Source organism: Gekko japonicus, unplaced genomic scaffold, assembly GCF_001447785.1.
Source record: "Gekko japonicus isolate JY-2015 unplaced genomic scaffold, Gekko_japonicus_V1.1 scaffold3696, whole genome shotgun sequence".
NCBI classification, from domain to species: Eukaryota; Metazoa; Chordata; class Lepidosauria; order Squamata; family Gekkonidae; genus Gekko; species Gekko japonicus.
Window position 1 is genome coordinate 72,150 of NW_015171611.1, and position 12,185 is coordinate 84,334.

The 12,185-nt window shown below is 46.6% G+C and overlaps 1 protein-coding gene across 1 annotated transcript in view; it reads left to right on the forward strand.

The window, feature by feature from the left end:
- The window catches only part of ANK3 (ankyrin 3, node of Ranvier (ankyrin G)), a gene marked incomplete at its 5' end in the record, with an annotated part of 118,114 nt that overhangs the window by 71,509 nt on the left and 34,420 nt on the right, over window positions 1-12,185 (forward strand). The window contains 3 exons of the mRNA XM_015419925.1: window positions 6,184-6,258; window positions 8,075-8,206; window positions 10,636-10,779. Coding sequence (XP_015275411.1) covers window positions 6,184-6,258; window positions 8,075-8,206; window positions 10,636-10,779 — 351 coding nt within the window. The remainder of the gene's footprint in view (window positions 1-6,183; window positions 6,259-8,074; window positions 8,207-10,635; window positions 10,780-12,185) is intronic.

The following is a 12,185-nucleotide window of genomic DNA, read 5'->3' on the forward strand; positions in this document are numbered from 1 at the left end:
TGCAAGCTAGTGAAGATGATGACCACAAGTCTGTTCTCGGGAAAGGTGTCCGTGTGAAAGAAGAGACTCATATCACTACCACGACTAGAATGGTATACCATAAGCCTCCATGCCCTGAGAATGCTTCAGAAAGAATTGAGGAAACAATGTCTGTTCATGATATAATGAAAGCTTTCCAGTCAGGACGTGATCCTTCCAAAGAACTGGCAGGTCTGTTTGAACATAAGTCTTCGGTAGCAGCAGATGTTAGCAAGTCAACTGAAATGTCACCACAACATGCAGAGAAGGACAGCAAAATGAAACCCAAACTGGAGCGTATAATAGAGGTCCATATTGAAAAAGGTAATGAGGCTGAACCTACTGAAGTCATTATTAGAGAGACAAAAAAACATCCAGAGAAAGAAATGTATGTTTATCAGAAAGACTTACCCCGGGTTGATTTGGAAAAGCATGATGCTCTTCCTAGTTCAGATGAACAAGGTCAGCAAGAAGAAGAAGAGCTTACAGCTGAAGAGTCACTTCCTTCTTATCTGGAATCTTCTAGAGTAAATACTCCTGTGTCTCAGGAAGAAGACAGTCGCCCTAGTTCTGCCCAACTTATGTCTGATGACTCGTACAAAGCACTGAAGCTTTTGAGCCAGCACTCAGTAGAGTACCATGATGATGAGTTGTCAGAACTAAGAGGGGAGTCATACAGGTTTGCTGAGAAAATGCTTCTCTCAGAAAAGCTAGATGTGTCTCACTCCGATACTGAGGAATCAGTTACTGACCATGTTCTACCCCTTAGCTCAGACTTGCAGGGGCCTGATAAGCGATGCAAAATAGCTACAGCCCCCCCAAAAGAAATCCTCACCAAAATCTCTAAAGATATATCAGAAAACGGTGTAGGTAAAATGTCCAAAGATGATCATTTTGATAAAGTGACAGTGTTACATTATACCGGAGATGTTAGTAGCCCCAAGCAAGCCATGTGGATGCGGTTTACTGAGAACAGATTAGATAGAGGTAGAGAAAAGTTGATATATGAAGACAGGGTGGACAGGACTGTTAAGGAGGCAGAAGAGAAGCTGACAGAAGTATCACAGTTCTTCCGGGACAAAACAGAAAAACTGAACGACGAACTCCAATCTCCAGAGAAGAAGCAGCAGAAAAGAAATAGGAAAGAAGTTCATTCAGGCCACAGTTCAGCCAGCAGCAGCCCTGAAAAAGTGACAGTGACGGACCCGCCGGGTTCAAAGGATGACTGGAGTAAAGGAGGATTGTACGGCCATGAGGGAAAGGGCTTCCCCAAACCCGATGAAAGAAGAGCAGCTAGTTTGCCCAGCAGCCCTGAGAGAAGGGCTCTCACACAGCAAACTGAAGACTGCAAGGAGCACAAAGGAATTGCTCAGAAGAGTAAAACCCCTGAGTCTTCACCGACCGGCTTTCAACTGAAGCAATCCAAACTCAGCTCTATTAGGCTGAAGTTTGAACAGAGCATAGGCTCCAAGAGTAAGGAACTGTCACCAGATGATAAAAAGCAGGACACTCAGTCTAAAATCCCGGTGAAGAAATTACAGGACAGCAAGCTCCCGGTCTACCAATTTTACGCACGAGAAAAGCATGCCAAAGAGGTAGACCTTGCTGATGGAAACATAACACTTCAGCGAGAAGCTTCTGCTGTCAAATTAAAAGACGGCATCCTGAGCAAAGGGAAAGCTATAGAAGATGCTGCTGCCGCCGCTGCCGCCGCCGCTGCTGCTACTTCAGATGTACTAAAACACAGAACCGAAACTCTAAGTAAAACTGTTACAGACGGCTTTTCAGAACAGAAGGTGAAAGGTCTGGCATATAGCTTGAGCTCAGACACTACCCTATCGAAGGGGAATTGGGATAAAAAGATCTATAGAACATGGGAAAGCCCCGGAACATCAGCTCCTAAAACGCAAAAAGAAAAACTTTCCCATGTCCTTATTCAAGATGTAGTGAAAGAAAATCACATCGCCCACCCTGAGGCTAAAGACACGGGTAAAGCTGGTGAATTTATCACTGTGACAGAACGTGAGCACAAAGTGTCAACAAACGGATCACATTCGAAGGAGGTGAAGGAAGTGACTGTAAAATCTCCCTCCAAAAGGGTCCTGTATAGAGAATTCCTGGTCAGAGAAGGGGAGTGCCCCAGTGAAGTGATGGATAGAACTTCCAAGAAAAAGGAACCATCCCACATCCCGGTCAGGATTTCAGAAGAAAAAAGAATGTTATCAGTTAACATTCCTGATGGCATTCATGAGCAGCCAAAAAACACAGCCCACGAACCGCCAGCTAAATTGTCCCATGCCGGTACAGCTAAGGGAAAAGCTGACAGACAGTTTGATTATACAGAGCAAGAGAAAAATAGCCAGTCAGAGTTCAGAACACTGAGCAGTAAGCAACGTGGTTGCATTGAGTTAAGTCCTCTTGCGGAGGATACAGAGCTATCTCCTAGTAAATCACCCGATTCTTTAGAAATTAGCCCAGGGATAGAGTCTGCCTCGAGGGACTTTGACTCAAATCATTATGCTAATTTGGGGAAATCTGCCCCCTTAGCTGCTGCAGCCGAGGGTACAAAAGAGATAAAAACTTTACCAGTTTACGTCAGCTTTGTTCAAGTAGGGAGGCAGTATGAAAAGGAGGTGCAGCAGGGAACCGTCAAAAAAATTGTAAGTCAGGAGTCTAAGACCGTGCAAGAGACAAGGGGGTGCTTTTATACTACCCGACAGCAAAAACAACTTCCTTCTCCACAGGGGAGTCCAGAAGATGACACGTTAGAACAGGTGTCCTTTATAGATAGTTCTGGGAAAAGTCCATTAACCCCTGAAACGCCTAGCTCAGAGGAAGTCAGCTATGAGTTTACCTCTAAAACTCCTGACTCGCTATTAGCTTTTATACCAGGCAAACCCAGTCCTATCCCTGAGGTTTCTGAAGAGTCAGAAGAGGAAGCAGAGGCTAAATCAACCTCTGTAAAACAGATTACTGTGGAGGCACCAGTAACAGACAAAGTGTTGTCCAGTAACCTAGATAGAGATTCTAATAAAAGGCCAAAGGGGAACAGGGTCGCCTACATTGAATTCCCACCTCCTCCTCCATTAGATGCTGATCAGACCGAATCAGAAAAACAACGCCACTCTTCTGAGAGTGAGATGGAGATGATAGAAGTAAACCTGCAAGATGAGCGTGACAAATGTCAGCTGGCCGAGCCAGTCATAAGGGTACAGCCGCCTTCCCCTGTGCCCCCAGGAGAAGATGTCAGTGACTCCAGTGATGACGAATCCCTGTATCAGCCCATTCCCATTAAAAAGTACATGTTTAAATTAAATGACATTGTAGAGGACCAGAAGGAAGCCTCGAAGCATAGGTCATCTGAAGAGAAGGAAGCCGGGAAGCCGAATGAATATGACCTTGGCATTGATTCCCCCCAGAATGAGAATGCGCAAAATGGGAACAATGACCAGTCTATCACTGAGTGTTCCATTGCAACCACTGCAGAGTTCTCCCACGATACGGACGCAACTGAAATTGATTCTCTCGATGGCTATGATCTCCAGGACGAAGATGATGGCTTGACTGAGAGTGATTCTAAACTTGCAGGTCCAGCAGTAGAAACCAAAAAAGACATATGGGCTACGGAAGGTATCTTGAAACAGACTGATCGGTGCTTTAGCCAAAGTAAGCTGGAAGTTATTGAGGAAGAAGGGAAAATTGGTACGGAAGAAAGCAAACCTTTGTCAAAATGCCCAACTTCTGAAAAAATTGCAGATAAGACTGAGCAGAAGTCAGGGGCCCAGTTTTTTACTTTGGAAGGCAGACACCCTGACAGGACTGTGTTTCCTGACTCTTATTTCAGTTACAAAGTAGATGAAGAGTTTGCAACACCTTTTAAGACAGTAGCTACTAAAAGTCTAGATTTTGACCCTTGGTCCAATAACCGTGGGGATGATGACGTTTTTGAGTCTAAATCAAGGGATGATGAGTCTAAGCCTTTTGGCCTGGGAGTAGAAGATAGATCTCAAGCAACAACACCTGATACGACTCCAGCCAGAACTCCAACAGACGAAAGTACACCAACTAGTGAGCCCAACCCCTTCCCATTTCATGAAGGGAAGATGTTTGAGATGACTCGCAGTGGCGCAATTGACATGAGCAAGAGGGATTTTGTTGAAGAAAGACTCCAATTTTTTCAGATTGGTGAGCATACTTCTGAAGGGAAGTCAGGGGACAAGGGGGAAGGGGATAAAAATAAAGTCACTGCCATCACACAACCACAGTCAGGGGACAAAACGGTAGAAAAAACTCTAGAGGGAGACGTAGAATCACCAGCAGTTGAACATAAGCTCATCACCCAGGCCGGTGGAGATTGTACGGAAGGAACACCGGGTAGTAGCTCACTGGAGAAATCATCAACAGCTGTTAATGCTTCTAAAATTGATCCCAAATTGCGCACACCTATTAAAATGGGAATTTCTGCTTCTACTATGACGTTGAAGAAAGATGGCCCCGGAGAAGTTGCAGATAAGGTAGAACCTGTGACATCAGGTGTTCAGGGGTTAGCATGTGAAGCCATAGCAGAGGTTACGAGTGCAGCTGTGCTTAGCCAGACAAGTGGTAGGGAAGCAGAAAAGCATGATTTCCAAAAAGATAATTTTAATAACAACAACAATTTGGATCCACCCACTACACCTACTAATAGCGTTACCTGTAAAGTAGTGCTAAACGAACATTTTGAGTCCAAGCATCCCACACAAAAAGCCAATCAAACGAAAAACACTTCAGGAAATGGTAAAGGTCCGACACAAGGACACTGTAAGCAAAAGATACACGGAGAACAGCAGAAACCATCAGAGCCACTAGGGAATAGAGCAAGATCAAAACTTCCCATAAAGGCTACCTCAGCAAAAGAAGCCATCCCACATACCAGTAGCCAGGCTGGCAGAATGACTAAAGTCAGACAGGAGAGTAAACTTGACAAAAGGAAACAGAACAGCTCTCCTGCACATGTAGAAGTCAGGTCTAAGATTCCTGTAAAAAACACACAAAGGCATAGTTTAGCGGTAGCTAGAAAAACACCCACAGCTCAAAACCAAGAGCAGCTAGAGAGAAACAAAGCCAAACCGCTTCCTTCTAAATTACCATTAAAGGTAAGATCTGGCACCACCACGACAACGACAGTTAAAGTGAAGCAAAACCAGCTTAGGGAGGTATGTAAACATTCTATTGAATATTTTAAGGGAATTAGTGGTGAGGCTTTAAAGCTGGTGGATCGCCTGTCCGACGAAGAGAAGGAGATGCAGTCAGAGGTGTCCGAGGACGAAGAAGAAGAAGACAGTACGTCCAGAAACACGTCCTTGTCCGAAGCCACTCAAGTTTTCCTGCCTTCCGTTACACCGAAGCCCGCTAGAGATATGAGAACAGAGGCAGCGTCTTTAAAAACAAAGATTGAAAAGGCCGACAGTGAGAGGAGGAGGAGTAAGAGGACTGGTGAGAATGAAGGGAGTCAGGTTTCTGGAGCTCTCTTGGCTCACCTCGTGGAGATCCAGCCTAGTTTGTAAAACTTTCAACTTGTTGATCCTTAGTGCATGAACCGTTGTGACTGCTTGTGAAGTGACTTCCTGTAGTTCTCATTCCGTCATTGTCATCTGTACGTGCTGTCTTCTACTCTTCTTTCTTCCTTTTAAATGAAGCCTATATTCTTATAGACAGCTAGTGAAGCATGCTTTGAAGACATTCATGTCATTATTCAGGTTCTTATAAGATTTATTTTGTGACAGCGAAAAAGTCTCATTTTGTCAAAATCGGGGGGGGGACAGTTTTATATTTACAAACCCCCTCTAAGGACTGGTGGGTTCTTTTTTTTTTTTTTTGCCCCCGCCTCCACCGGTAATTAAATCACCATTGATCAGTTCACTAGACAGACTGTCGGCATGTTTGATTTCATCTACACAATTAACATCATCTAGTTTGACACTCAGATTTCTCAGAATGAAAAAATGTGAAAGCTGTGACAAAATATACATATATATTTATATGTAGGGATTTTTTGGGCACTCGGTCATTTTAGTAGTTGATCTGAGCACCAGTTAACTTAGCGCAGTGTATTATAATACTGTTAGTCAGTGCTAAGGATTGTTTCACAACACCTTTTTTAATCAAGGAATTGTAAAATCGCAGGTCCGCAGAGTCCATGTGAACGGACAGATATCAGGATGGCAATTGTGGCTGATCACCTGGGACTTAGCTGGACGGGTAAGATTTGATGGTGTGGGGATGACATCGGAAGCAGCAAAGACTTTTGACTCCCAGCTTCCTCTGTGTGTGTGTGTGTGTGTCCCCACAAAGCATTTTGTATCCTAAGACATAAGTGATTCAATAGGCATAAATATATGTATGCTGTCTTGATTAAATGGGTGATAGGACTACTTCTTTTGATGTAAAACGAATTGTAATGTACTTGTTTGTCGCATTTTTATCCTGTTGCTCATTCATCCAAGGAACCGCCATTTTAGCCTCACAACAGCCTTGTGAGGCAGGTTAGAATGAGACAGTATGACTGGCCCGACGTGACCCAGAGAGCTGTAGATGGGCCAGCAGTACAGGACTGACCATACAGTACAGTACAGTCACTCTTGGCTGTACTCAGCTTGAGTTGTTGGTTTTTATTCACAGTTTTATTACTTGGTAGCTGCTTATCTAATGGGCTTGGGCCCAATGTTTACCCTGTGTGAGTGGAAGGTGTTCCTGCTCACCAATGGAGGTTGCCAGTTTCCTTCCTTCATGTGCAAGGGCACATGCCATTCCTAAAGACCATCTGAGCAGTTTTTCAGGGGGTATGAGGGGCAGTGTTGGGAAGGGGATGGGTAGTCCCAGTGTATACACAGATTCAGCCCTTCTAGAGCTAGTAGAACACAGGGAAGCTAGGGTCAAGGTGAAAGCTATATCAGTGCATATAAAGGCTGTTTATAGAGATGGCCAAAGAGGGATCCAGCCCAAAGCTCTGATTGGTAGCACACAGTCTAAATCTTCTTCTACTGTCCCCCCCTGAGACTTTTCCCCCTGGAGGCTTGCAGGGCAGAAGAATAGCAATACTCCTAGCTGATATTGCATTACTGTTATATGTCAAATACTAGGAATAAGGCCCATTGTGGAAATAAATACAGTGGGCGCTAGAAAGCGACTCTGGGAGAGTGCCAAGGCCGTGGGCACTCAGAATCAATTTGCCATGGCAACCTAAGCAGGGTATAAGGACACAGAGTCCACCATTTTCTCCAGGGGAACGGATCAATGCCGTCTGGAGAGCAGTTGTAATTCTGAGTGATCTCCAGCACCCACCTGGAGATTGGCAACAGTGGTTCCCCATTACGGAATGGCTGGTCTGGAGGGCAGAGTCTATGGCATTGTACCTGTCTGAGGCCCCACTCCTCCTCAAACCTCACTCTCTCCAGGCTCCATCTCTCAAATCTCCAGGATTTTCCCATCTGGAGTTGGCAACCCTATCTACTTCCCAGCCAAGCATCAACCTACATTCCCCCCTCATTGATCAGCTTTCCATTTCCCCCCCACCAGCAGCCCCCACCGTGCTCTGAAGCCCTGACTGCCACATATCTGTGGCAGTAATGAGGTGACTGCTGGCACCTTTTCCTATCATTGTGGTATTCTGCTTGTGGTGTGATCTGTCTTTTTTGTGGTGTGGCATGATTGTGTTATTGGGTTTGTTTCTTTTGAAGGGGAAGTGATGTGTTGTGAGTGAGGACATATTTTACCTCAGAATACACCAGGTCCCATATGCAATGGTATTCTCAGTAGTCATGTATGGCTGCGAGAGTTCGACTATAAGGAAGGCCGAGCGCCGAAGAATAGATTCTTTTGAACTATGGTGCTGGGATAAAGACACATCACGGAGCCAACTGATTTTGGAGTGCATAGAACGTTGTGGGACCACTACGCAATTATATATAAGGAGAGATGTTTGTTTGTTGTGGGAAATCTACTGAACAGCCTGTACAACATAATCCTGATGTGATTTATCTTTCTTTCCCCGCCCTGTCCTCCTCTCGTACTTCAGAACTGGCAAGAGAACTGAATTTTTCCGTCGACGAGATTAATCAGATCCGTGTCGAAAATCCAAACTCTTTGATTGCTCAGAGCTTCATGTTGTTGAAGAAATGGGTGGTCAGAGATGGGAAAAATGCTACAAGTAAGTTCAGCGGCCTTGAATGTTGTTTAGGATGATACACGGTTCTTTGCCTCGCTGAGGTCTTGTGGGCCGTGGCACACAGGCACGGTTGTCACCTGGCAGTTGCAGGATCACACATGAACACACAAAGTAGCCGTATACAGAGTCAAACCATTGGTCTATCAAGGTCAGCATTGTCCAGGGTGGAAGCATTTCACATCACCTGCTACCTGATCCTTTTCCCGTAGCTGCTGGGCCTTCTGCATGCAAAACAGATGCTCTGCCACTGAGTATCACCAGAGACCTATCACAGCATTGTCCTGTGACACTGACTTCACACACGTGCCGGTACAAATCAGACATCACAGGAAAGGTTTTCGTGCTGCCCATTGTCCTCTCATAGATAGCGATTTTCCAATGGAGCTATGGTTCACTCGCTCGTGTATCACTGAGTCTTTTGGTGATCAAATGATGTGCATGGATGTGTGACCTGCTTCTAAGGTGGCACGAGTTAGTTGAAGGAGTGTGATCTGTATGCAGCCTTCAAGGTCTTCCTGGTCCACCCCCTTCCTTCTGTTACTTTACCCCCCCTCTCCTGCCCCATGTATACAATTCCAGTCCCTGCTGGCCTGAGGAAAAGGAGCAGGGGGCTTATCTCTTTCTATCCCTCTGTAGGATATTGTCCCACCCTGGAACATGCACCGAGCTATTAGGGAGCTCTTTATGTGTCTTGCATGTTCAAAATTGTTGGATAGAAGGGAAGCTGCTAGGGTGGGTATCAGAAACCCTGGAAGCTTGTGATGAACACCTGGAGACCTTGTGATGAACATCTGTGAGGAAAGGCTGTGGGACTTGGGAATGTTCAGTCTGGAGAAGAGGAGGCTGAGGAGGGAGGCATAATTGCTCTCTTGGAGTATCTGAAGGGCTGCCACTTAGAGGAGGGCAGGGAGCCGTTCCTGTTGGCAGCAGAGGAGAGGACTCCCAATCATGTGTTTAAATTAAGGGCGGGAAGGTACCGGCTGGATCTTAGGGAAAACCTTTTGACAGGAAGAGTTGCACAGCAGTGGAATCAGCTGCCTGGGGTGGTGGGGAGCTCCCCTTCATTGGCAGTCTTCAAGCAGCAGCTGGACAAACATTTGTCAGGGATGCTCTAGGCTGATCCTGTATTGAGCAGGGGGTGGGACCAGATGGCCTGTACGGCCCCTTCCAACCTCTGTGATTCTACGATTCTAACTCATGGAGCTACCTTATACTGAACCACACTGTTGGTTCATCAAGATCGGTATCGTCTTCTCAGACTGGCAGCAGATCTGGAGGGTCTCAAGCAGTGGGCTTTTAATCACATACTGCCTAATCCTTTTAACTGGAGATGGTGGGAATTGGACCTGAGACCTTCTGCATGCCAAGCAGGTGCTCTACTGCTGAGCCACAGCCCTCCCTGTGGGTAGATGCATATTTCTATATGGCTGATGGCCACAGAGCACTATACAGAATCCTGTTGCAGATACAGTACAGCGGATGTACATGTACATCTCTATGGCTGGGGGGGGGGGGTTATTAGTAAAATGGAGGGATGTTGGTAGATTCCTAACTAGAAGAAGAGATTGGATTTCTACCCCGCCCTTCACTCAAAGTCTCAGAGCAGTTTACAAAGTCCTTTCCCTTCCCCTCCCCACAACAGACACCCTGTGAGGTAGGTGGGGCTGAGAGAGCTCTTTCAAAAACTATGGCTTGCCCAAGGTCATCCAGCAGCTGCAAGAGGAGGAGTGGGGAATCAAACCCGGTTCTCCCAGATTAGAGTCCGCGCACTCAACCACTACACCAAACAAGAAGAAATCCTTATACTTTCTCCTGGTGCAACCTTTCAGTCTGCCACCCACCACAATGATGAAACAGGATTTCCATATTCGGGCGAAGTAACCTTTCCCTGCTTGGCTTGGGAGGCCACTGCAGGGATAGGCTTGGGTCTCGGTGCCCTGCTTGCAGGCCTTCCGGGGGCATCTGTTTGTGTGCTTTATGAAACACGATGCCGGACTAGATGCTGATCCAGTATGGCTGCTCTTACATTGTGTGTGTGTTCTCGCAGCCATTTTAGATTGAGTGGTTTTGCGGCTTGCAGACACATCAACAGGACTAAACAGTTTTTTTACGGCACCTTGCGTGTACCTGCAAACTCACATGGACTGCAAACTCACCGTTTCTGGAGCGCTGTGGTACACCTGTATGTGCTGTGGTGAATGCAAAGGGTGAAATACATTTCCAGATGCTTGGGAGCATTTGTTGGACATGCATCAGGGAGCAGGAGACTCCCTGTGGCTCTCCAGTGTGTGTCCATTGAGCATCTGCGGATGTCTCCCCTTCACCTTTGACATGCTTACTGTCTGTCAACACTGTGCAAACACCAAAGCAGTAACAGAATGACTATTTTGTTGTTGTTCTTTCCCCCTCAGCTGATGCCTTAACCTCTGTATTGACAAAAATCAATCGGATCGACATCGTAACTCTGTTGGAAGGACCAATATTTGATTATGGAAACATTTCAGGCACCAGAAGCTTTGCGGATGAAAACAATGTTTTCCATGATCCTGTTGATGGTAACTGTGTTTCTTGTGATAGTCCTTTTGATTTGTCTTATTTTCCTTTCGATTACGTGGAAGGGTCTTTCGATTTAATAAATTGCGTGGCCGAGACCTGTGTGAGGGAGGGCAAAACAGTCACCCTGAACGAACTGGTCCCCCCAGGTTTCTCAGTTCTCCATCAGTCTCAAACCAAGGGGCAGGGGCTGGGGTGGCGATACTCATTCAGGAGGATCTCTCCTTCAGAGAGCACTCCCCATCCCAAAGATTGCCAGTATTGATTGCGATGGCCTGGTCTGGGACGCTGAGGAGAGTATGGCTGTTTTTCTGGTGTACTGAAGGCCTAGCGTACCAGCAGACAGCCAGTGAGCCTGCTGGAGGTGGTAGCCAGCTGGGTCTTGGAGTTCCCAAGACTGATTGTCCTGGGAGACTTCAACGTCCATGCCAATGCTGCCTCCTCCTTGCAGGTGTCAGACCTGGCCTCTTCCATGGCAGCACTAGGTCTCTCCCAGTTTGTATCAGGTCCCACACACCGAGCACCTGATCTTTGGCTTGGGGGTGGAGACGGATCCGATTGTTGAGGATGGAAGTGCCACGGTCGGATCACTCTGTTCTGAAGTCCCGGCTGGGTGTTCCAGCCCTGCCCCATCTAGGCAACGAGCTGATGTATGCTCGCCCATGAAGTCTGATAAACCCACGCTGGAACAGAAATTCCCCTCTACGTTGCATGCCACTTTCACTTTGATTGATTGTCGGATTTTATGGCAGACTGCATGCCGCTTTCACTCTGCATAGATTTATGGCCATTTTATGGCCATTCAGGGGTGACTCTGCAGTCAGTACGGCGTCGGCCTGGGGTATTTGAATGTGGTTTTGAGCCACATCTTTTTCTGTTCCAGTGTGGGTTTGGTAAAACAGCGGAGCAAATGCTAGATGCAGATTGGGCCATTATCAACCTGTCCCTGGATTCGGGGGTCTACTCAGAGAGGTTAAAAGAGACTGCGGTGGTACCACTCTTGAAGAAGCCATCTTTGGATCCTTTAGATCCTTCCAATTACTGCCCAGTCTTGAATCTATTGTTACTGGGCAAGGTAATTGAGAGAGCAGAAGCTGAGCAGCTCCAGAGCTTCCTAGTTGACGCATCTGCATTGGACCTATTCCAGTCCAGTTTCCACCCTGGCCATGGGATGGAGACAGCACTGGTCACCTTCATGGATGACCTCCCCACACAGCTGGACCGAGGCAAGTCAGCACTGCTGTTACTGTTCGATCTTACAGCAGTGTTGGGCATGGTCGATCACAACTGTCTGACCCACCCCCTCGCCGACATAGGAGTCCATGGGGTAGTCTTGAAGTGGCTCACCTCATTTCTCCAAGGTTGGGAACAGAGAGTTGCACTAGGAGAGAGGATGTCAACTAGATAC